Source organism: Crocuta crocuta, unplaced genomic scaffold, assembly GCF_008692635.1.
Source record: "Crocuta crocuta isolate KB4526 unplaced genomic scaffold, BGI_CrCroc_1.0 scaffold139, whole genome shotgun sequence".
Lineage (NCBI taxonomy): Eukaryota > Metazoa > Chordata > Mammalia > Carnivora > Hyaenidae > Crocuta > Crocuta crocuta.
In genome coordinates, this window is record NW_027533258.1 from 7,511,947 (window position 1) to 7,537,975 (window position 26,029).

General features: G+C 54.2%; 1 protein-coding gene across 1 annotated transcript; it reads left to right on the plus strand.

The window, feature by feature from the left end:
• The first annotated feature begins 12,245 nt into the window (after positions 1-12,245).
• Positions 12,246-19,939, plus strand: TMEM238L (transmembrane protein 238 like). The gene is made up of 2 exons (XM_077746800.1): positions 12,246-12,615; positions 19,761-19,939. Exon 1 carries the CDS (start codon positions 12,246-12,248, stop codon positions 12,483-12,485), a length of 240 nt encoding a protein of 79 aa, XP_077602926.1. The 3' UTR covers positions 12,486-12,615; positions 19,761-19,939.
• The last annotated feature ends 6,090 nt before the right edge of the window (positions 19,940-26,029 follow it).

The window sequence follows — 26,029 nt, forward strand, 5'->3', positions numbered from 1 at the left end:
CCCGAGGACGCAGGCCTGGGAGGGGCCTGGGATGGCTCACCGAGCCCTTTCACATGTGCCCCGTGAAAGCCGACATTGTTCTGTCATCCATTCACCACGCGGCTACTGAGCACCTTGGCAATGCTGAGCTGGGAGCCGAGGAGGAGGAGCAGCAGACAGAGCTCCCCCGAGCCCTGACCCCGTCCCCCTCCCCGCCGACACACACAGGCCATGAACAAGGCCGTCATCAAACGGACAGGCTGGCGTCAGAGAGTGATGCAGGCCATGGAGACAGGGAGGGGACCTTGGTGTTGAGGCCTGAAGGAAGAGGAGGCCACCGAGGGAAGGTTTGGGGCAGAACGTTCCAGCAGAGGATGCAGGGAAGGGGGGCAGAGGAGGGAAGCTGTGTGGGTATTGGAGACGCCATCCCTCCTCCTCCTCCCCTCCCGGCTCTCCTCCCCGCCCCCACCCATTGTGACTCCCACGCCAACCCCGTCCAGACAAGGGGGCGTCGTGCTGTGGGCCTGGAGGGCGGGTGGCGCCGCTCCAGCTGGCCCTTCCGCTGCTCTGGCTACGCCCTGGCCACACGCTTGTCCAGGACCCTCCTCGTCCCCGTGCCCAGTCAGCCCTCCGTCCCTCTGTGCTGGTCACCCGCCCTCTGCCGTCACCCCCAGCCTCCCCGCTGCCTGCACCCCCCGGCTTCGGCCAACGTCACCTGAGTCGGCCGCTGCTGTGGCCGCCTGTGCCGAGCTCCAGACAGCGCGTCCCCGCCCGGACGACCCTCGACTCACAGCGACCGGTGTCGGAAGAAGTCACTGTGTGTCCCCGCACTGCTTCGTCCAGATCCACGTGTGTGCCGGCGGAGGGGAACCTCACGGATCAATCCAGAATCTGGGCTGGCCTCCCTCTCCCACACCCCCTACAGCCGGTCTGTGTCCTAAGTACCTCGAAGTCCTTCCCCTTTGCCCACGCCCCAGGGGCCCTGGGTTAGGTCACCGGCGTCCCCACTGGCCTCCCTGCCTTCAGGCTCGTCCTGCTCCAATCCACTCTCCACACTCCAACCAGAGCATCTTTCTAGAAGGTGCTTCTGACCACGTCACCACTCCTGACCCTGCCTCTGAACCTGCTCCCTTCCTATAGCAAGATGAAGCTCACACTCCTTCACTTAACTTAGTCCCGCCCCCCACCCGGCCTATCTACCTCTCTGCCACTCACCCTGTACCCCAGACTTACAGCTTAGTATCTCCCGCAACGTCGCAACTCTGACTCTTTCCATACGCTCCATCCTTGGTCTACACCATTCTGATCCTCTTTTCTATGTAGCTAACTCCTAGTTCAAACGCTGCCTCTTCCAGGAAGTCCTCCCTGAAGTATCCTGGGGTTACAGGCCTTGCCGATTCTCTGTGCTTTACGTGTAGTGAGTCCTCTCACTGAAGAATTCCGTGCTTAAGCGAAAGAGTAGTGACAATCTGTCCTTACAACTGCTCTGTGTGGGAGTGACGACGGTACATATTACTGCTCCCATTTTACAGGTGAAGAAACTGAGATTCAGACGTGCCGTGCCCAAGGTTATAAGAAATCATGTGCAGAGGGACAAGGGACCCAGGGAGAAGTGTGTTTCAGCCTCTATTCTCATCCTGTCCCTGTTCCTTCTCCAGAAAGTGAAACCAACAGTTGGCTTGGTGAGAACAAAGCTCGTAGGGCCTGGGAAGAGATATTCTACAATTCTTCGTGGGTTCGAGAGAGCAGGTCCCAAAGAATCCAATCCAAGGCCATGGAGGCCAAGTGTCCTGAGCCCTGGGCCTCCTTCCCAGGACATGGCACAGAAGCTGCTCAGGGAAGCCGAGGATCAACCCCTGGCTGTGTGGGTAAGTGGCCTGCTCTGTAGACACCACCATAGCTGGGTCTGAGAAACGATGCTGGTCCCCTTCTGTTCCCCACTCTTCCCTCCCTCCAATTCCCCAACACCCTCCTCAACGAACCATCTGTCTGTCCTCAGATATCATCCCTGGGAGAGAGCCCTGTAGCTTCTCAGAGCCCACCCATGGACACCACCAGGGCTAGACACTGGTCCCTTAGCTGATAAGGGACAGAAATGGGCTTCAAGTTGGGTCCCTTGATCCCAAGGCCAAAGCACCCTCTTTGGAGGCCCGGGGAGCTCAAGAGAGCTAGTTGGGCCCTGGCCAAATGGGAAAGATCCAAGTCTTTCAAGAGATGGATGGTGCCGTCCAATATGGCAGCCACATCTGGCTGTTTCCATTGAAATTTAGGCTAACTACAATCAAGTATAACTAAACATTCAGCTCCCCGGTCACACAGCCACATTTCAGGCACTGAACAGCCACAAGTGTCTACTTGCTACCACATTGGACAACACAGATTAGAGAGCACTTCCACGATGGCAGAGAAAGTTCCACTGGACAGTGCTGAGAACCCACTCAGGAACGGGACCCTTCGGACTGAGTATACTGCTATGTTACACGTGTACTATACTGTATACTAAGTCACACATATACATACTATATACTATGGACTATATGCTATACACTGTATACTATGTGTTATATGTTATACTATTTGTATATCGTACTTAGCTCATCAGCCATGTCTTCTCATTGCCTTCCTGATTTGGGAAAAGTAACATCTTTCTCTTGTTCTCTATTTCTCTATTTATTTATTTATTTATTTATTTATTATTTATTTATTTATATTTAAGCTCAGCATTTATCTTTAGTTTTTACTTCTCCCTGCTTTCTGTGGTTCCTATTGCTTTTTTGGTAACGTCTTGTGATACATAGTAGCTTTTTAAAAAATATTTATTTAAGTAATCTGTACACCCAGCATGGGGCTCGAACTCACAACCCCGAGATCAAGAGTTGCACGCTCTTCCAACAGAGCCAGCCAGGCAGCTCAGTACACAGTAGCTTCTAAATAAAGTTTGCAAATTAAAAGATCATAATATTTCAGTCATGCAAGATGAGTGCATTCGAGGGAGCTGCTACACAGAGCATTGCGGCTACAGTTAACAACATCGTGTTGTGCGCGTAAACCTGTGTTCAGAGGGTAAGCCTCATGTTAAGCGTGCTTACCACAACCCAGATCACTCATTAATTTTTGTTAGTTACTTAATAATTTATCATTTTGATTAATTAAAATACTATTGAGCTCTTCTAAATCCTTAAAGAAATATGCTTTAGGGGCGCCTGGGTGGCTTAGTCGGTTAAGCGTCCGACTTTCGCTTAGGTCATGATCTCGCGGTTTGTGGGTTCGAGCCCCGCGTCCGGCTCTGTGCTGACTGCCAGCTCAGAGCCTGGAGCCTGTTTCAGAGTCTGTATCTCCCTCTCTCTGACCCTCCCCTGTTCACGCTGTCTCTCTCTATCCTAGAAATAAATAAAAATATTAAAAAAAAAAAAGAAATATGCTTTAGCCGCTGTAAGTGAAATTCTGAAATTTCAGTGGGATTTTAAATATCCCACTGTCGCGCTGTCTTCTGTTTTGTTTTGTTTTGCTTTCAAATCATCCAAGTGAGGGCGTTAGCCCGCCTGTTGGATTTCCCCCAGCTCTCCAGAGACCCTCCCTCCAGGCCGGCGCCTCAGATCCCGTGAGCCAGGCTCTTCAGGGTCCTGGATGTTTCTTGGTTCTCGCTGTAGACTTTCCATTATTTGCCTCCCCATTCCCACTCATCCTACAGGTTAAAAAAAATCGCATGCCGATTTCCTCTGGCTGAGCTTAGAAGGGTCAAAGCACTTGCTCAAGACCCCGCCCCCCCAACAGCCCATCTGCCTGCGGCCCCAGCTCAGGGAGACAAGGAGCAGGTGTGTGGCGGAAGGGAGGGGAAGACAAGGCCATCTGGGCAGAGGTCCCCCGCCACCCCTGCCGACGGAGCCCTGGGAAGATAAGGTGAGCAGACGTGATCTTTCAAAGGCATTCAGCACACTGACCACTCTATTCATTTTCTTCCTTGCGATTCAAGTCAGAACCAGCCCATGGTTTCTTCCTATCTCTGCAGGCATTCTTTTCCTGTCTCCTTAGCTTGCTCGTTCTACCCCACCCGGCCACTAAGTGGGGGAGATCCTTGGGATCCAGCCCGAGTCTTTTTCTCTAACTGCTGGATCTCAAGGAGGCGGCAATCTCATCCCCACCACCAGTTTCCTGCGGAGCCACAAGCTCATGTTCGTAGCCCAGAGCCCGAGCTCCCAGCCAGTGTATCGTGGTTCCTCGGCCACGCCAGCCCCCATTCCGGTGTATCTCACCTCTGGAGGCACCTCTGGCATCCAGTTGTACAAAACAGAAACCTGGTTGGCATTCAGCAGTGACCCCCGCACTTTCCTGCCTTCCCACACTGAATCTGCCATCGCGTCCTGTTGATTTCCCTTCCTGGTTATCTCTCAGGGAGATCCACTTCTTTCCATTACCACTGTCACCGACGCCACCTCTTCCCTGGCTTACTGTCACCTTTTTGCCGCTTGCCAGGTGCCCACTCTTGCCCCCTTCATACTGCTCTCTGCACAAGAGTGAGAACGCTCTTTTAAAAATACGGATCCCTTCACCTTCTCCTTCGGACCCTCCAACAGGTGTCTGATGCTCTTGGGAAGAAGACATTCCCATGGCCCTTCACCTCCTCTTGCTCACTTAGCCCTGATTTTGCACCTAAAGATGAATCAGCAGCTCAAGAGAGCTGAGTCCGGCTCCCAGCAGAGCCCACAAGTGGACAGGCAGGCCTGAAGCTCTGGCCTTGAGACCCATACACACAGAGACCCTGGAGCTTGGTCCGGGGCCTGACTGGGAGAAGAAGGGGGTCACAGACAGCCGACCTGTACAGCTCAACCCTGGAACCCTGCAAACAGGCTTCGGGCTAATTTTTCCTGAGGCAGGCAAGTCACGGCAAGAGAAACGCTAGACAGAAAGATGGATTCTGGCACCAAACCCAGCAGACACCCTGGTGACGATGTCTGGAGTCACAGCTCTGACGTCTCTGACTCCGTGCCCAGCAATTCATTCAGAGCTGAGTGCCGGCAGAAATGGACAACGAAACTAAATGCGTGTGGACCAGAACCAAGCAGAAGTGCAGCGGACCATCTTCCCTGACTGATATAAGGCTTCAAGGTATTCCTGTGGAGGAGGCTGCAGGAGCATTGCCTGCTTAGAAATGGGGAGGCGGGGGATGAAAGATACACAGGATCCAGAAGGTGCGGCAGCTCTGGTGAGACACTCAGCTTTCCCAAGAGCCGGGAGTCCCGGGGGTTATGAAAGGGATCTGTCAATAAATACTGGGTGTTAGTTACAAGGAGGCGGAGCTGCTCCCTGGCCAAGACGCCCAGCCCGTGAGTGAGGGCCATGGAGAACTTGACAAACGACCTCCGCAAGTGGACCAGGTACTATTATAAAAGCAACAATCGAGTTAAATAGGAGTCCACTTCTCACCCATTAAGACGGCTATTATCAAAACGACAATGACAAAAATAAGCAACATAGAAGACAGTACGTGTGGGAGGGAATGTGGAGCCCAGAGCCTTCTGCACCGCTGGCGAGAATGGAAAATGGTGCAGCCATGGCAGAGAAGAGTATGGAGGGTCCTCAGAAAATTCAACATAGAGCTACCGTATTAATCCAGCAATTTCACTTTGAGGTAGGTACGTGCCCCGAAGAACTGAAATCAGGTATTCATCATATGGATATCTGTGCACTCGTGTTCACAGCAGCATTATTCACAATAGCCAAAAAGCAGAAGCATCCGAGGCATCCAGTGACAGGTGGATGGATCAACAAAACAAGGTGTATGTGCACCTATCATTCAGTCTTTAAAAGCAAGGATGTTCCAACATACGCTCCCATGTGGATGAAACCTGAGGACCTCATGCTGAGTGAAATAAGCCAGTTACAAGTGGACAGATACTGCATGACTCCACTCCTAACAGGGGAATCAAATTTATAGAGGCAGAAAGTAGAAGGGAGGGTGCCAGGGGCTGGGGGGAAAGAGCGATGGGAAGCTGGTGTTCCGTGGGGACAGAGTTTCATTTGGGGAGACGAAAACGGTCTGGAGACGCACAGCACTGCGGATGTATCTAAAGCCGTGGAACCATACAGTTAAAAAAAATAGTTGAAACGCTAAATCTATGTTGTATATATTTTGCTATAATTAAATGTTTGAGAATACATTTTAAAAATTAAACGGGAATGAGAAAGAAATGAACTTGATTCTCCAGGGTGTTGGGGAGAAAGCTGGCCTGGGGACTGGGGGCAGAAAGGGGGGGACAGTATTGGCATTTAGAGATCTGGATGGGAATGATGAGAGCTTAGATCAGCCCGGTGGGGAAGAAGACAGGAAGACCAAGTCAGAGAGCTAGACTGCTTGCTGAGCCTGTGGGTAGCAGGTAGATGGATTCTAGAAAGCCAGACCATTCACTCCAGAGAAGTCTCTCAAGCCTCCTCAACAGAGGAAGAATGAAGAGCTGTGAAAACTGTCAGACACTCCTAAGGTGAGCATGAATGGATTTCTGAAAATCTTGACCCTGAATTAAAAAGAAGGAGCACATAAAGACTGATTGGAGAGCGACTGATCAGTGTCAATGTTTTCCCAAATTCTAGCCCCATAGCCCCCAGGGGCACATAAAACATATTTAGCTGGCACACAGGTTCACTTCAAAAGGCACAGCCATTTTAATTCTCATCCGGTCCTTAATATGACTTCCAAGGACAAAACCTCTCAGTGACGCTGTGAAACTCTCCCCTCTGAAATACGTGAATCTCGAGCCTTTATTTGACAAAGAAAGTATAGGCCTTGGGTTCAGCAACTTCAATATGCAATAGGGGCTAGTTTAGGAGTTGGTAAGTCTGGCCCACTGCTTGGTTTTGTAAATAAAGTTTTATTGGAACACTGCCACACCATTCATTTATATATCGTCCATGGCTCTTCTGCTGCTTAATGGCAGAAGTGAGGGTTGTAACAGAGAACTTCTGGCCCACAAAGTCTAAAACGTTTAATAGGGATGCTTGGGTGGTTCAGCTGGTTAAGCATCCGACTTGGGCTCAGGTCATGATCTCACAGTTCATGGTTTTGAGCCCCGCATCAGGCTCTGTGCTGACAGCTCGGAGCCTGGAGCCTGCTTCGGATTCTGCGTCTCCCTCTCTCTCTGCCCCTCCCCAGCTCGCACTCTGTCTCTGTCTCTTTCTCTCAAAAATAAATAAAACAGTAAAAAAAATTTTTTTAAATAAAAATAAAATGTGTAATAATCTGGTCCGTCACAGAAAAAGCTTGAGGACTTGTGGTCTAGTTTAATCACATCATCTTGGTTTCAGTGTATAGATTCTAAAATACTTGCTGTCTATTCCAAGTGATAGTTTTCCACTGACGGTGACAATAATTCACTAAAGTTAAAAAGAGAAGGAGAAAGGGGCGCCTGGGTGGCTTAGTCGGTTAAGCGTCCGACTTTCGCTTAGGTCATGATCTCGCGGTTCGTGGGTTCGAGCCCCGCGTCGGGCTCTGTGCTGACTGCCAGCTCAGAGCCTGGAGCCTCTTTCGGTCTATGACTCCCTCTCTCTCTGACCCTCCCCTGCTCACGCTGTCTCTCTCTCTCCTAGAAATAAATAAAACATAAAAAAAAAAAAAAAAGGAGAAAAACAATAAGACATAGTAAAATTAACACATTCATATAATGACACATTAACACATTAATATAATTTTATATAACAAATGACAGAAGGTGTGGTCAAATGCTGGGCGTAGCCCACGGGTGACAAGGCTCGAGAAACGCAGAGTATGAGAGTGGGAAAAGTGGATGGATGCGAGAATGAGGCAGAGACTGGGGACCAGAAGAACATTCCAAGAGAATAAGGGGTCCCCCCAAAGTTGTATCTGTGCCCATAAGGATGGAGAGAGGGCTCAGCGTGTCCTAACTGGACCCAGTGGGTATCAGGACAGTGAGGAGGACAAGGAGCCACAGCCGGGGGAAGCCAAGCTCGATCAAGGGGAGAAATGCTGGCTCGGGACAGTCAGTGGCGGGTCCCTTCCAACCTGGGGTTTTCCCTCCAGAAGCATCGTGGCAGAAGGAAGGGGAAGGTGTCCCTACAACCACAATGGCCACCCTTGTCTATGTGGCCGTGTGCAGGTCCTAAGATTACTCACGTAATCTTTCCAGTAACTCCGTGAGATAAGGGATTATTTTACAATGAGGAGATTGAGGCCGAAAGGGCAAGTGACTTGCCCAAGGTCACACAGCCGGTGAGTGGCACAGGCTGGCATGGCTATGCCCGCCCAACATCTGAGCCCTGGCACTCGGGCGGTGACTGGGCCCTGGTCATTCACCATCGTTCCCCGGGAACTGTGACTCTGTGTCAGCTGAGCCCGCCGGGCTGAACTGTCCCGGTCGCTCGGTTCTCAGCCCGCCCTTGAGAATCCAGGTCATGGAGGCACTGTCATCCTGGTGACAACACAGGGAGATGACAGATCATGACGACTTTCCACGGGAGTGACAAGGTGCCAGTTGCTAAGAGGAGGCAGACCTGTGACACAGTTCAGAAGGACAAACGTCTCTGAGCCACAGAGGTAGAGACAGACCCCGAAGGCCCAGGAAGTCTCAGAAGAGAGGGGGCCCAGGGGACATCAGGGACCAAATCTGGAAGCCCCAGGCCAGGAGCTGGGCACCAGGCTGTGCCCTACACACTGTGCTCATGCTTCAGAAGGCACCACAGATGTCCATCTGTCTCCCTGTTTCTGTAATTCTTCACACGGAGGCATCAGCCTCAGAGGGGCCGGGGGGGCTCAGTCGGTTAAGCGTCTGACTTCGGCTCAGGTCATGATCTCACAGTTTTTGGGTTCAAGATCTGTGTCAGGCTCTGTGCTGACAGCTCAGAGCCTGGAGCCTGCTTGGGATTCTGTGTGTGTGTCTCTCTCTCTGCCTCGCCCCTACTTGTCTCTCTCTCTCTTTTCTTCTCAAAAATAAATAAACATTTTAAAAAATTCCCACTTTGGCTGAAGCTTCCAGATGTGTTGGGGTCACTCAGAGTTACCATTTGCAGAGGGCCTGTTCCTTGCCTTAGTGAACAAGAGGAGAAGCCAGCCAAGCCCAGCGGGGCCTCCTCACCTTCTCTCCCAGTGACATGGGAACAGCCAAGGGGCATCCTGCCCATCCTGGTGCTTGGTGGGCCAGCCCTAATGGGGTGCTGACTTCATACTTATGTTTGTTTCAGAAAGCTTGATTTGAGAGTCTGAATTTTCTAACTACACTACAGCTGAAGTCAAAGGATGTCCAAAAACAAACATTATTAGCTATTGTTACTGATTGAATTGTGTCCCCCAAAATTCATACGTTGACATCCTAACCTCGAATACCTCAGAACATGACCCTATTTGGAAAAAGGGTCGTTGCTGACACAGTTACTGAAGATGGGGTCAAACTTCAGGGCGTCTGGGTGGCTTAGTGGGCTAAATGTCTGACTCTTGATTTTGGCTCAGGTCATGATCTCATAGTTCATGGGATCGAGCCTCACATTGGACTCTGCACTGAGTGTATGGAGCCTGCTTGGGATTCTCTCTCCGTATCTCTGCCTCTATATCCAAATAAATTAATTAATTAAAAAAAAAAGATGGGGTCAAACAGCAGTAGAGTGCAGACCCCTCATCCAATACAACTGGTGTCCTTATAAAAATGGGAAATTCGGACGCAGAGACAGGCACACAAAGGGAATGATGCTCGCATAGAACAGTGATGTACCTGCGAGCCAAGGAAAGCCCAAGATTGCCAGTAAACCCCCAGAAGCAAGGAGAGGGGACAAAGAACAGATTCGCCCTCTCGGCCCTCAGAGGGAACCCACCCTGTGGATGTGCAGAGCTCAGACTTTCCTCCTCTAGAAGTTTCTGTGGTTGAAGCCCCCACGTTGGGGGGCTTCTGGGCCACGGCAGCCCCGGGGACCTCACACAGCTATCTCCCGCAGTGGCTGCTCTACCTGATGAGGGATCAGGGCTGGGGAGCCCTGTTAGACCCGAGCACTGCAGACGGGCTACGTCAAGTCAAGTGAATGCTCGCGCTAGTGACCTGTGCCTGCTCGGGGCTGCGCCTGGCGCTCTCTGTGTCCCCAGGGCCAGCCACGTCCTGCTGCCTCCTATTCTCACCTCCTCTTTGAGCGGCCCCCTCCAGAGGGCTCCGGTGTCAGCTGGCTTTCCACCAGCCGCCCCGGTCTGTCTCAGCTGTGTAAACATCTAGAGGGCCTGGCACATGGAGACCGGAGGTCGGCTCGCAGGAGCAGGAGAGAGCCCCCCCTCCCCGGGGGTGGGCGGTGCCCGGGGCTCTCACAACCTGGGTGGTCCCGGGGCCCAAGGTGAGCCCCGCCCCTTGGAAGAAGGGCCACATGGACAGGGCGCCGATGTGGCCCCTTTCCCTAACACAGAAGAGGGGTGTCTGTGGTTCCCAAGGATGAATACTAAGTGATGGATGCTGATTAGCTCTAGATATGAAATTGTGAGTGGTTTCGATTTCGTTCCTTTTGCTGGGGAATGTGTCCGAGCCTCTTCTTCAGCTGGAAACGTGTGTGTGTGCGTGTGCGTGTGTGTGTGTGTGTGTGTGTGTGTGAAAATAGCAGAAATAGAAATGGTGAGGAGACCCGGCACCTGAAGAGCCTAGGATGCTGAGCTGGGGCTGAGGGGTGGAAGGCAGTGGGCTCACCCTGTTACCTGCTTCTCTCCGACCTGTCACCCGAAGTCAGACGGGATTACAGCGGTCAACTGCCTGATGGCCCGGAACTCAAGAGACTTTCCAGCATGTAAACATTTTCCCGGGAAAATCGTTCGCAGGCACATGGGACTCCTCCGCAAAGGTGCCCAGGAACCGGCGGGCGGCCAGGCCTGGACACATCCGCCCGGGCTTGCAAAAGTGCAGGTGCCCCACCTGGCCCTGCCCGGGGCACGGCTGTGGGCCCACCATTCTTCCCAGACGCTCTCCTGGTCAAAGCTGGGGGCAGTAGGTGGGAGCGGGTCGCTTCCCCAGCACGGGGAGGTACTCCTACCCAACTGCCTTGGAGCATATATCCAGAAAAGGAGGCAGGCTCTGCGTGGGAGTAGCCTCAGCTACTTCTCACTTGGAGATGCTCCAGATGGGCTACGTGGCCTGAGTCAAGTCTCCTGGTGCTTTGGATCCTAAAATCTATAACATGCAATTCTCCTCCCCTCATCAGGACCTTTGTTCTGAAAGTTTCTCACTCCTCCTGGCCTATTTCACACCAGGAAACAAAGTCAGAGCCTTCTATTTATTCGCATCGACCGGAGAAGCCAAGAGAGAGTAGAAATTATTTCTTTCATTATGCATGGGGAAACTGAGTCCCAGAGAGGTTTGGTGCGCAGGTCAAGGCCCCGCAGTGAATCAGAGACAGAGGGGAGGCAGCACACCCCGTGAGCGGCCGCAGTGACAAGGCCACCGTGTTGTACGTAGCCCCTCGGGGATCGAGCGAGCAGTGTCCCTGGGGCATAAGGCAAACATCAGGTCAGTCAGTCTGGAAAAGACACAGAGAACCAGGTCGACGTTTCTTGACTTTTGCCTGGAGCTGCCTCGTGGTCCACGCCCAATCGACCACAGCCAGAGGCCAGAGGTCCCCCCTTCTTCCCGCCCCGCCCACCCCGCCCCGTCGGTCTTGCCTCCCAATTCCCCAGGTCTTCAGAATGGAGACATCTGCAAGGCACACCCACCGTCCCTGGGTTTCTATTTGGTCCCCAGAACTGACAGATTCTGACTGCACCATTTCAAAGTCTATGTACGTCAACAGACTCTCTTCCATATCTTTTACTGAAAACCTCCCTTCTGCACCAGGAAGAGGAGGGCAGAGGGGTGAGGGGAATGAAGCCCCACCCCCACCACATGAGATGAAGGCATCGTGGCTCAGAGACCTGCCAGGACTTGCCCAGGACTCGAGAGTCAGAGGATGAGGCGCGGGACGGGACACCGAAAATCCCTCCCAGGGCACCTGACCCCTCCCCATCTGCCACGTAACGCGGCTGGCCCGGCGGTGACCGGTCCCATTAGCAGTGAGGTCAGTCTGTTTTGGTCGGGGCCGTTCCTGAGTCACGAAGCAGTTAAGAAACAGCCTGCCCCACTGGCTGCCGTGCTCATAAAGGTAGATCCACGTGTACTTCCTTGTGGCTCCAGACAGCCGGACGGCTCTCTCGCCCGCTCACACCCAGTGGCCAGCCAGCGCGGGCGGCAGGAGGCACAGCCACCACCCTCCCATGCAAATCAGCCCCAGGGCCGCAGCTGGGCTCCTCCTGCTGCCGCCGGGCAATGCTCCTGGGCAGGCGCTGGGGAAGATGCAGCCTGGGGCGCTGTGCGCTCTTCCTGGCGCTGGCCCTGCTGTTCGACGCCGTGGGCCTGGTCCTTCTGCTGCTGGGCATCTTCGCCTCCCTCGACTACTGGGACTTCTTGGTCTACACGGGGGCCCTGATCCTGGTGCTCAGCCTGTTGTTCTGGATCACCTGGTATTCCCTCAACATCGAGGTACCTCTTGAAAAACTGGACTTGTAGGTTGGCCGTGGGCACAGGAGGAGGGGCGCGGGCTCCACGGGCGGCTGACTGTGAACCTGGGGCTGTCGCGAGGCCGGAGGAGCAGGAGCGTGTTGCCACTCCCACCCAGAATGCCCCAAGAGGGGAGCAGGTGAGTGCACATGAGACCCGCCTGGTGGGGTGACTGCAGGGGCTGAGAAGTTGCTGGAAGCCTACACCCCAGCTGGGGGAGGGTCTGCCCACCTGGGCCCCAGCTGCACCTGTGGTGGCCACAGGTGTCCTCTCCCCCGGGGCCCATCATCCTCATGGAGACTGAAAAGAGGGTCTCCACGGCCCCCTCCATTTCTGATACACAAGGAGTGATCCCCGCCGTGCAGAACAGAAGTGATCCCTTCAGATCAGAACGTGGGAGAAGAGAGCCCACCCTGANTGGATGGAGCGGTGGTGGGGAACCACTCAGAACGGCCCTTCTCCCTCACTTCCTCCCTGCACCTGCGGAGGAGACATGCACCCCGGGGGAGACCTGCCTCCACATCCACTCTCGGGGCACCTGCATCCTCTCTCAGCAGCGCCCCCACCCCTCCCTCCTAGCACACACTCCCAGGCAGCCACCCGTACCCTCCACCCCCACCCCCACCGGGCCACGGCTGGCCTGGGAGCGTCAGAAGTCAGGAGACCATGCGGACCATTTCATCCACCGAGCTGCACTCTCCAGCCGGGCCTCCATGTAACCGAGGGGGCAGATAACTGTTATGATGTTTCACAGGGACGTGAAGCACCAAGGATAGAGCCGGTCTGGCCCCTGCAACCCTGAATTATGGGCAGCTCTCCCCCAGGGGACTGGTATCCGAGCCCTGGTTGGGATAACGATCAGCGTCCCCTCCTCCCCCCGTGGCCAGGAAGCTGGCACGCTGGGGCACTCCCTTCCAGCGCTAAGTATAAGGATAAAGGTCATTGCTGGGTTGGAAGGAGGAAATGATAACCTGTCTCTTCTGGGGGATTCCATCTGACCTTTGGAACCGAGAGACCAGAGCAGCAGTTTAAAGAGGTTTGGGGAGGGGAGGGTAAACCGAGTCCTGGCAGATGAAAGGAAGGAAAAGAGGTGGGAAGTCTGAGTGCCTCGTCCTGCTCTGAGCTCCGAGTGCCACCGCTCGATCACTGGGTGACGCTGGACAGGCTGCATCGGGCTCCGAGCCTCAGGAGCCTCATCTGTAAAATGAGGACAATATTACCTGCCTTGTGGTGACAATGGCCAAAAAGAGGTAAGGCAGGAGAAGGCTCTTTGCACACAATGTGGTTTTTACACATGTCCTATGTCCTTACTAAGCATATAAGAGAGGGTGAGTAAACCAATCCAGGGTCCCAACTGAGAGTTGAGAGGGCTTGGTGTACCTCAAACCGGGCAGTGAAGGGGTCAGTTTACACTTTGCATCAAGGGACTTCGAAGCAAGAAGAACCCCTAATGTGTTTGCTCATTCCCAAAGATACGTCACGCACTGTGTAAAGCACTCGGGATGCCCTGGGGAATAAGATGCACCAGGTCTCCACCCTCCATGAGCTTCCCGTCAAGTGAGACTTGGACAGTAACCAAATAGTGCCACTCATGGAGGTATGATAACAGAGTCAGGTGAAGACTGGGAAGAGAAGGAACATCACTTCACGGGAATGGTCAACAGAGAAGCTGACCTGGAGACTGGATCTCTCAGGAAGAGGCAATGGCTTGAGCAAAGGTCCTGGGGTACCAGGAAATAAAAGCCAGCAGGGAGACTGAAAGGCAGAGGGGGTGAGTGCAGGAGGAAGTAAGGGTCCTGCCTGCAGTAGGCCAGGTCAGGCAAAGCCTTGAAGGCCATCTTAAGGGTTTTGGTCATTTCCTTAAGAACAATAAGAAGTTATTAAGGAGATGTAAGCAGGGGTGGGAGCTTGACATAAGTGGATCTGTTTCCAAAAGACCACTCTGGCCAGGGCATGGATGATGATGGCGATGATGGTGATGATGATGGTGATGATGGTGATGATGACGGTGATGGTGATGATGGTGATGACGGTAATGATGATGGTGATGATGGTGATGATGACGGTGATGTTGGTGATGATGATGGTGATGTTGGTGATGATAATGGTGATGATGGTGATGATGATCACCAGTTCAAGCTCATCTGAGAAGCAAAACCACCCAAACAACAAGGGGTCCCTAATGTGAGGCTCCTTGCCCTTTACATCCTTCCTGCTTGAATAGCAAGAAGCCCAACAGCCCAATGGTGAAGAGCAGGGGCCAAGACCCAGACTGCATGGTCTGAATCCAGTTCCATTCCTTACCAGCTCTGTGACCCAGCACGAGCTGCGTCACGCCCCCATGCCCTACTTTCCAAATCTGTGAAATGTAGATGATGTGAAGGACAGGACGGCATCCCTGCTTCAGACACGATAAGATTAGCCCTGCCTCATGACGACGTTGCACAGGTTAAGTGGGTGTATATGTGGACAGCACTCGAGGAGCAATGATTAAGGAGAGCAACGAACAATGGAAGGGCAAGACCTTCCTCCAAGATAGATCTACTTGAGGTGTTATGATCAATTATTTCTTTTTTATTTTTTAATGTTTACTTTTGAGAGACAGAGAGAGACAGAGTATGAGTGGGGGAGGGACAGAGCGAGAGGAAGACACAGAATCCAAAGCAGGCTCCAGGCTCTGAGCTGGCAGTCAGCACAGAGCCCGACGCGGGGCTCGAACCCACGAACCGTGAGATCATGACCTGAGCCGAAGTCGGACGCTTAACCGACTGAGCCACCCAGGCGCCCTGCGTTATCATCAATTCTTTTTTTTTTATAAGGTTTTTTTTTTTAATATTTTTATTTATTTCTAGGAGAGAGAGAGAGAGACAGCGTGAGCAGGGGAGGGTCAGAGAGAGAAGGAGACACAGACTCCGAAATAGGCTCCAGGCTCTGAGCTGGCAGTCAGCACAGAGCCCGACGCGGGGCTCGAACCCACGAACCGTGAGATCATGACCTAAGCGAAAGTCGGACGCTTAACTGACTAAGCCACCCAGGCGCCCCGTTATCATCAATTCTTAAGACAGAGGATGGCATTAAACATTTTCAGTGGTCATGTGAGAAAGCTGTCCCAGAACACGAGACTTTTTTTTTTGTCCAAACTCAAAAGGACTTCAAATGCTTGAGATCCACTGTATTCTCCATTAAATAGAGTCATACGAATGTCTTCTTTTCAGTTCCCAAACTGCATGCTCTACGGGACCTTCAAAGCCAGTCTCCCTGGGTCCCTCCATCTCCTGCAAGGCCTAGGGCTGGCCCAGAATGACAGATCAGTGTGGGCCAAGGCTGCTCAGGGACTGCTCATGAGCCCCCTGGATGACCTTGGGCAAGCCCCAATACTTGCCTTTAGAGTAGGAGATTCGGGATCCACGGAAGGTTCGGATGGGGCTCCCGGGAGACCCCTCGGGAGCTGGAGTGCCTGGATAGCAAGCAGGCAGGACTCCTGCATCCCTGCCCACCCCATCCCACACACACACGTCCAGAACAGTGGGCTTTCCACTGTTTTATCCACTGAACTTTCACGGAAGCCTTCCTGTGAACGTCGGTGCTGATGCTACAATGTACTTCTTTTTTTAAAAATTTTTAATATGTATTTTTTAAATGTTTATTCCTTTTTTAGAGAGAGAGAGAAAGAGAGAGTGTGCAAGCAGGGGAGGGGCAGAGAGAGAGAGAGGAGACAGAATCTGAAGCAGGCTCCAGGCTCCGAGCTGTTACCACAGAGCCTGACGCGGGGCTCAAACTCAAAAACCATGAGATCATGTCCTGAGCCGAAGTCAGATGCTTAATCAACTGAGCCACCTGGCACCCCTAATGTGTATTTTTTTTTGAGGGGGGGGACAGAGAGAATGAGTAGGAGAGGGACAGAGAGAGTGGGAGACAGAATCCGAAGCGGGCTCCAGGCTCTGGGCTGTCAGCACAGAGCCCGACACAGGGCTCGAACCCAAGAACCATGAGATCGTGACCTGAGCTGAAGCCAGACATTCAACTGACTGAGCCCCTCAGGCGCCCCAACCAAAAAGTATTTCAGAAAATGACTCATCCCAACTCCCTTACATTCGATGACCTTTGGCCTGGGCATAAACCCCAACCATATTTATGATTGATGGGCAGCTCTCCAATTCTCAGAGTGGAGTAAAAGGAAAGAGCTCAGACTCCTTTAATTCAGAGGCTGAATCACCATTCCAAGCTTGTCCTTGGGTACCCCCCACCCCCACCGCCCGAGATAAGCGGGTCCCATCCCTGGCATGAGGTCTGGTGTGGAACTCGGGTCAGGACAGGGCAGGGCCCGGTCGTCCCTCGAGCCCTGAGCCTGTGGCTTGCCTGGTTCTCCAGGCACCAGAGGACAGCCTGGGCCACTAAACCTCAAAGGGCCCCCATAGGAGTTCCAGAATGAGCGCCTTCTTTTGACAGTCCCCTGTGTGCCAAATGGGACAGCCTGTGATTTGATTTTATCACTCAGTCGATGTATTCCAACCCCCCTCGCACCCCAGGATTTGTTTGCTCCGCGGTTCACTTGCTGGGCACTTCTTGTAGATAGAGATAAGCCCCCAGGCAAAGCCAGATGAGGGTTCTCGTCCTTTTCCAGGAGGGTGCATGGCCACAGTGCCCCAAACATGCACACACCCCAGAAACAAACACACACGGGCAATACTCGAAGCCCAAGGGCATGTTAGGCTCACAGCCCCGAGCCCGGGGAAAATAAAACCTGTTCTTCACCATCAACTTTTTCCAACTTTCCACCCACGGAGGGGCGGGTGGAGTACAGCCCGGGGCAGGGGCGGGCAAGCTCAGCACACCGGTGCTGTGAACACACGCAGTGCTGGGGTCGTGTGGAGGGCCACCCACTTCTCCGATCCCTGGAGGAATGTTTGATCTGGAGGGAGAGATAAAGCAGTAAGTACACAGGGCTTCGCAAGAGCACACGGAAAATGTGCACCGTGAGATAACCTCAGCCGGGTGCAGGGGCCCGAGTGCCCAGGTGAGGAGGAGGTCCTACGGGTGTGGCCAGGGAGGGGTGTGCGTGTGACTTTGGACATCTGGCCTGGGTCCCAAGGAGCAGGAGAGAACATGACAGGCAGAGATGGCGCTTGGGAAGAGCCGCAGGGAAGGACTGCAGAAAGGTGTGGGAGGGGGTGGGGATGGAAAGAATGTTCTGGAAAGAGCAGGCAAGCACATGTGAGGGGGTCAGGGGTGTTGGCTGGAGGACATCTGAGGCAAGATGAGGATTCCAACACTCAGAAAGCAAGGAGGACGCTGCGCTGACTTTGGGGACTAGAGAGTGACGTGGCCAGGCTCTGGCCTGTGACAGCAGGTGCTGGCAGGTGGGCAGAGGCGCGGGGGCAGGGAGACCCCTTGGGATGCTCACCGGGCAGGTAGGAAGATGCAGACAGGAAATCAGGGCCACGGAAAGCAGAGGAGACAGAGACCGCGTGAGTGGGACCAGACGGGCCCAGCAGATGGCCCGTCCCGGTCTCCTGAAGCCCGATGGTGGCGTCAAAGGGTTCAGAGAGCCCCTCTACCCACGCAATGAGGGAGGTCAGGGGAGGGCATAGGTCTGCTTCCGAGGATGCGCTTTCCTTCACACAGAGTGGAGTCTGAGATGCAAAGGGTACATGGCCTAGAACATGCAGATTTTAAACTCAGAAGGGAGATCGGGGCAGGGAGACAGAGCAAGGGGCTGGAGACGTGAGCATGGATTGCATAGCGTGAGGAGGTAGAGAGAAAGGGAAAGAAAACGGGGTGTGCGGAAGCGGAGAAAAGAAGGGAGGAGGAGCGGGGACCCTAAGGTTCTCTGCACGGGATCTCCTTCACCCCACCCACAGCACTGCAGAAAGTACCATCATCATCATCATTATTAAGTATGAATCCCCTTTACAGATGAGGACGTCAAGGTGCACAGAGTCTAAGTTACCTCGTCCAACATGACGGAACTAGCGAGTGGTGGTGCCAGGCTGTGAAACCAAGCATCCCCACGCATATGGTCCACATGGCAAACTCCGGCCCTGGGCCAAATGTGGCCCTTCTCCCGGTTTGTAAGTCGAGTTTTACTGTGAAGCAGCCAGACGCACTCACACATGCACTATCTAGGGTGCTAAGGTGGCCTGGCCAGGGTTACTTCCTACGGGAGCCGAAGTCAGAACCTTGAGCTAGGCTTGCTTTTGGGGAGTGGGGGAGGGCAGGCAGGTTGGGAAGGCCACAGAGAGGTCCCCGGTGATAATAAAGGAGTGACACACTGCAGGTGACAGAGAGGACATGTGTCAGGAGTGACGGACTTAACATCGACGGCCTCAGAGCCGTCAACAAGGCTGTAGCCTGAGGAAAGTTAACTGGACTGGGCTGTGAGCCTTTATCCCTAGATGGTGGGGACAAAATGGGACCAGTGCTGTGCATGGAGTGGCCACTGGGATGTACATAGGGACCGGCGCAGGGGCGCCTGGAGGGGTCAGTCGGTTAAGTGCCCCACTTTGGCTCAGGTCATGATCTCACGGTTCGTGGGTTCAAGCCCCGCGTCAGGCTCTGTGCTGACAGCTCAGAGCCTGGAGCTACGTCAGATTCTATGTCTCCCTCTCTCTGTGCTCCTCCCCTGCTCACGCTCTGTCACTCTCTCTCTCTCAAAAATAAATAAACATTTTAAAAAAACCTTTTTTTAAAGAGACCAACACAGATCTGTCTCCAATCTGCAGTCGTATTTGGAAAAGAAATGACAGGACTCAAGCTCTGCTGGCCACGCTGGTCTTCAGTAGGATTTTTTTTTTTTCAGAGGAGGGAATCGAGTACATAGAGCGGGAGGGTCAGGGGAGGAAAGGAGCCAGGAGAGGGGGGAGAGGACACTGGAGTCATAACCAAAGACAGATGGATGTCTGGCCATGTCCAAGGTGGATGTGGGGGTGGAATCCAGAGCCTGGGGAATGACTCCGTGAGCTGTGGGTGCAGGGAAGGGGTGGGGAGAGGGAAGGGGTGGGGAGAGGGAGCTCACACTTGATGAGTGCCTCAGTGTTCACTGACCAATCTCTTATCTTCAGGACCTCAGCCGGTGCTCACAGCTCAGGTAGGGACTCAAATACCCATTTTACAGGTTGGAGAGATGGAGTCGCAAAGCGGTTCACGGCTAGCCCACAGGAGGGGTGCTATGGAGAGGTAGCGCTAGAATCCAAACCCAAGTCCTGTTGGCTCTGAGAACCGCACACAGGTTTGAAATGACATTCAAGTCTCGGTCTGACAGCTTCCTTCATTTATTCAACACAGGTCCCGTCTGACCTGTGAGCATCAAAGCCCGGGGAAGAAGCTCTCTCTCTGCCACACATGCAAGCGCCTTTACTAAGTATCCAGGAGGAGCCAGAGGCTTGCAAAGCACCCACTAGGACGCCCACGAGTGGCATGGATGCCAGGCTTCTGGAAGGTTCCAGCGTCTGCCAAGAGTCCAGCGTCCCCGCTGGCCCCCCAGCCGCTCTGGGATGGCCCCAGAAGACTTCAAGTTCTCCAACTGGGGCTCTGATGGGAGCAGCCTGGCTGTGGGGCTCAGATGCCCACTCCTGTCAAGGCCCCGTTACAGACAAACAGCCGGAACGGCGCACGGGAGCCCACACGGGGCCTCCTGCAACCACACGCAGGCTGTAGGGCTACTGTGTGGCCAGGCCGTGTAAGCCCTGACGGCCCGCCTCACCCACCCCTCGGGATGGTGCGGGTGGACCGCGGGCTATATTCTAAGACGCCGGCTGCAAAAAGCAAGGCGCAGCTGATGCCGTGTGATGTGCAAGAGACACCGTCCTCAGTGCCGGACACGGTTTACCATGAACACAGCCCCTCCATTTGTATTTGCACAGCCGGGCTGCCCGGGTGACTCATATTGAGCTCTCGGTCCACTGAGCCGTCCTCCAGGCCCCCAGGCGGTATTCTGACAGAGCAAGAGAGGTCTGTGCAGTGCTGTCCCTGCGCTATTCATTCCTCGATCCGAAGAGCAGGACTCTGTTTTTATCTTAACGCAGTTGCTTCCAGTCAAACGCAGCCCTGGCTAGGAGGCTAGTCAGACATGCGCCTGACCCCAGGGCTCGACCTGCATAAGTAATTTATGTTTCCCGTGGTCTAATTTTGTACTTTTTATTTATATTTCACCCTCAGAAGCGTAAGTTGTCCCCTAGAAGCTGCCTCAGATGTTCTGTGCCACGCGGTAGGAACCTGCCTGTAGAAGTAGGTTTGACTTTTGACCTTCCGCTTTTAACGGGACACGCCGTATTTCGGAGCATGCGTGCTCCTGTAAGAATCCTCAATCCCCCTCAGCTTTACAGCATCTTTGCTCAAAAGTTTAACCTGGTTCTGTGCAAGTCCTGGAAGTTGACGTTGGGCACAGCACCGTGGATGGAGACAGTGGCTGGGCTGTCCTGACACCATGGAATCTTCCGGAAGCTCCGTGCTTGGCCACCAACCTGGCCTCTCAGAATTAGGCTGGACTCGGAAACCATCATGAAGGAATGTTCCAGACAGGCCATTAAGAAGAAAGATTCTCCTCCTACTCCGGAAGATTCCTTGACCATCTGCATGTGTAATCCCACTTCTTTGTGTTTCTGACCTGACTCCACATAAGCGAGGAAGCACTTTGTCTAACGCTAGTGCGGAAGGAAAAGTCTCACATGGAAAAGTCTCACATGATGCACATCACCCCGAACAGCTCCTTAGTAAGACACCGTTGGAGGCCCCGTTAACTTCCTTTCCTTGTTTTTTTATTCTAGAAACAGAAGCGGTTTCCCTTCCTTCCCTTGGAGCCCAATGCAATCGCTGGCTTTCATTTGCGTTGAGTCAGGCAAATCCTGAAAGAGCGGGATCGCGCTCGGCCCAGAGCGCATGTTCTCAGCATCTGAGGGGCCGGAGGAACGGAGATGGGCTTAGCAGCCGCCTCACATCGCGCCCACTCCAGGGACCTACCCGGGTATTGGCACTTTCTCCACACTCACCTTTGCACCTCTGCTAGCGGGCAATTTAGAAGCATGCAGGATGGTTCTCCACGTAAGTGCGGCTGCTCAACTCCTGAGCCGTCTCCCAAATTAGAGGGGGCGGGCGGCGTGTGACCCCCGCTTCGGAGAGTGAGTGCGGAGTAAGGCTGTGATTAGAGCTGTAGCAGGTGCCCTGAATGAAAGTCCAGCTGGCTACCCACTGGCCCTGGCATCGGCCCCCCAGGAGAAAAGGGAAGGCCACGTCGGAGGGCATCAACCATCAGGGACCCTAAGGAAGAGCCAGAATGGAGAAGGCACAACTGGGCAATGCATGTTGGGGGGCGGGGTACAGCAACCCTGGTCTGCCATGGAGTATGTGCCAGGACGATGCTCGGGGACCCGTTAGGGCAATCAGGGGACAGGAGAACAGAACCCAATCTCAGAGAGCATGGGAGCAGCACTTAAAGTATTCGTGGGGGATCTTGGTGAAGAGGAGGTCTGGGGGGAGGCCCGAGGCTCTGCATTTCTAACAAGCTCTCAGGCGACGCAACGGCTGCTGATCCAGGGGACACACAGAACAAAAATGGGGGCCCCTCGGGCGGCTCGTCGGTTAAGCATCTGACTCTTGGTTTTGGCTCAGGTCAGGATCCCATAGTTCGTGAGTTCGAGACCCGCATCGGGCTCTGTGCTGACCTCGCAGAGTCTGCTTGGGATTCTTTCTCTCTCTCCTTCTCTCTGCCCCTCTCCCACTTGTGTTCTCTCTCTCAAAATAAATAAATAAACTTAAAAAAAAAAAAAGAGCAAAGATCTTGAGCAGCCCTGTTATTTTAGAGATGGGGAGACTGCAGCCGGAGGGTGAAATGACTTGCCCAAGTTCAGGCAGCAGAAGAGCCGCAGATGCAGAACTAGAGCCTGGAGCCCAGAGCCCAGGGGCGCAGGCCACCGGTCACGCCCTCTTTCCCTTCCAGAAACTGCTGACCGGCTTCTCCAGGGCCCTGCTGAGCCTGGGGCAGAGCAAACAGGCAGGGCCGCCCCCGGAGGAGGGGAGGCACGCTCATGCTGCAGGTGAGTCAGGAGCCGCCGTGCCTCGGGCCTCGACGTGGCTGCGCTGCGTGCCCGGGACCAGGCGTCCACACTGCTCCGCGTCACTGCAGATACCAGAGCAGTGAGCGCATGAGCGCCCATCAGGCGAGGCAAGGCGAGGCGGGCAGGCAGGGAGGAGACGGGAGGGGCCAAGTTTCTAAAGCAGGACCGCATGGAGCTGAGTTCATCCTCCCAGAAAGTTCTCCCAAAGCGCTCTCCGGAACCTTCTCTGCGGCCCCTCCTCCTCAGACGGCGGCTGGGCTTTTCCAGTGACCCAGACTCTCAGTTGAGTCTGCCACTGACAGGCTGAGTGACCTTCCAGGTGACCCCTTCCTGTTAGGGGATAACAGTAAGAGCAACATGCTCGCAAGGATCCGAGGTGATTGGGCCCTGGCCTCTGAGAGTCCCCCAGCCTCGTGAAGGAGCCAACGCCATGGAGAGCGTTGCTGCTCCTTGGTAGGAATCAACTGTGGAGCTGGAAACTTCAGACCCCTGATGATTCCACGAACTTCGCACCTGCCATCTATAAAGCTATTTGAAGTCAAGGCGGGGGCGCCTGGGGGTTCAGTTGGTTGAGCGTCTGACTCTTGATTTCGGGTCAGGTCATGAGCCCAGGGTCGGGGGGCCGAGCCCCACTTCAGGGTCGGACTCCGCACTGAGAGTGGGGCCTGCTTAAGATTCTCTCCCTCTGCCCCTCTCTCCCCGCTCATACTCTCTCTCTAAATAAAAAAGAAATAACAAATAAAAAAGAAATAAAGTCAAATCTGCCACTGATAGGCAAGTCAATAGTTCACACAGCCATGGCCCTACAGTTTGCGGAAGGGACCCACAGACGCCCGGGAAGACGGGCATGGTGGGGGAAGGGTGCCCCCCCAGGCTCTGCAGGCCACCCACGGCCAGTGGGTGAGACTCCTGTCTCAATGACATTACAGGTGTGGTGGGAAAGGGGAGCTGATCCTCAGTCGGCCACTGCTGAGGCCAGCCTGGAAATACATTTGCATGAGGGACCAAAGAGCCTTCTGGGTAAAAACCAACCCTAAGGGGAAAGAGAGGCTTACAGACCAGCTCAGGCTGGTAACAGAGGCTGAATGTAGGTGCGCTCAGCTTTCTTCAATCTCTCTGTTCCTGAAAAAAGGATTGTGACACAGTTGAGGTATTTTGGGGGTGAGGGGGGCGGCTGTGTCATATTGGGGTCCATATCTCAGCACTTAACAGCATCTGGCAGAGACTTGGGTTGTGTTAGTTCCCGGCAGAGGGGAAGTCAGGAGGCCACAGATAACACAGATAAAGGAAAATCAGTCCTTGTCAGGACATTTGGATGGCAAGATCAGAATGGTGGAAACTGAACAGCGCCTGGGAATGCCATGGTAAGGTGTCACTGTATGGTCAAGTGCTCTGTCTGTGTCTAAGGACCAGACACGGAAGGCCCGCTGAGAGCTGTCTCTACCTTCGCAGCAGCCACACATTCTTATCCCTTCCTTTATTCAACAAATATCCACCGCCCCTCCGGGATCCTGCAGTCTACTTCTACTCGGAAGATCCTTTAGCATCTGAAGCTGGTGACTTCCAGAGAAGGGAGGGGGAGATGAGGGACAGAGTCCCACCGCCTCCCCCCACGGCTCTGCAATGCCCCCACACTGCCGGGCCGAGCGCCCCAAAACTGCCCGAGCCGGCCTTTGAAGAAATAATGTACAAACAGATGATATGCATTTGGCCCGACTCTGCCTCCCAAATACAGACACCCAGCTGACAAGTGTCTTCATGCCTCTGATTCTTTGCTTCTCTTCCTTCTCCAAGCTGACTGCTCCCACGTCAGCCCCAGCCACCAAGCAGCCAGCTTTCACCGGCTTCCCTTCCAGCCCAGGCCACAGGCCTGTCCCTGGGGGGCGAGGGCAGAGGCCCTGGGGAGTCTGTTCCCAGGGGCGCGCCCCCCCAGCACACACGGCCTCACCCGATGTCGATGCATTATGACCCCACCTTTCAGACCAGCCCTCCTGGGCCCCCATCAGTCTCAGACTCATGACCCGAGTTCCCACGTCCACATCCACCTCCCCGACTAGAGCCCTGCGGAGTCTGAATTCGGGCCCCTGCTCAGAGCCTCTCGGTGTCTGGGCCTCTGCAGCTGCCTGGGGCCAGCAGCGTCAGCCTCGCCTGGGAACCTCTTGGAAGGGCAAAGCGTCTTGCCCTGGGTGGGTGACCAACTCACCCCGGTTCACCTGCCTCCATCCAGGGGTTCCTATTCCAGACCTATGAGGTGCGGGGCTGTGGGGCGGGCCCAGCACCCGTGTTTACCAAGCTCTCCGAGGGAGTCTGATGCTCCCAGCCCAAGCCTGATATCTTCTACGGGGACAGATCTTTGGAGCTGAACTGGGAGCCTGGAGGCTGTCCCCCAGGTGACCCCATCTCCTCCATCCCCCTGGGCACTGGAGGGCAAACCTCACCCACCCACCGTCCCGCGGCGTCCTGGCCTGGCTGCACCGGCCCCAGGCGGCTCTATCAGCTGTAGGGAACTCTGCGTGCTGGCCAGCCCATACTGTCCCCAATGGCCTGTGACTAGAGTCCCTTGCCAGCCAGGGAGATGGACTGGTTTTTTTCCCAGTCTTGTCTGCATTTCAGTTTTCAAGAAACTCAGGCTTCCCACTGCTTAGGAAGAGAGTCGGGGTGAGTGGGGCGCCTGGGGCTCAGGTCGTGATCTCATGGTTCATGAGTTCGAGCCCCGCGTCGGGCTCTGTGCTGACGGTGCGGAGCCTGCTTGGGATTCTCTCTCTCCCCCTCTCTTTCCCTCCCTTGCTTGCACTCTTTCTCTCAGATAAATAAAATTAAAAAAATTAAAAAAAAAGGAAGGGCAGTGGGTGTGGGAGGCTGTGGGGGNAGGCCGGGGTGGGGAAGGGTGACAGAAGAGCCTTGGAAGACAGAAATTGAGGTGGGAGCAATTGGGGAAAAGAGCGTTTCTCCCCATGTGGCCCCTGGCCCCGCAGCGGCACCTGGGACCCTGTTCGACACNCCAGCCTCCGCCAGCTCGAACGCTGAGAGCAGCCTTGCCCTGGAAGATCCGTGGGCCTGGAAAGAAACTTCAGGAGCCTCGGATTGTGCGTTCCTCCTCAACGTACTCGACGCCAAGACCTCCTTTAGTCTTTCTTCCCCCGTCTGCCTCGTCTTGAAAGATGTTTGCCAAGGAGACTGATGATTGCGGAATAATTAATTCATTTGCCCATGATTTATTAATCAAACACATCCATAACGGGGTAGGCAAAGAGCAAAAAACAGATGTACTATGACTTTCCATTAGAGTCTGAAACCTTCAAAACAATCCATTACAACTGCCGCGAACCCCGAGGGACCCGGGCAGGAATACGTGAAACCAGAGACTGCAGATCTTAACCGCCTGCATAGACAGCGGTGGTAGAGGAACCAGGGAAATGGACTTGGAGGCTGTTGGGTGGCTGCTGTTCTGTCCCCTCCTGCCCCCCCTTTCCCAGCATGGCCGCCCCCCCCCCCCCCCCC

Coding starts and splice junctions, on each gene's coding strand:
- TMEM238L (XM_077746800.1), top strand. CDS start 12,246: ATGCTCCTGGGCAGGCGCTGGGGAAGATGCAGCCTGGGGCGCTGTGCG.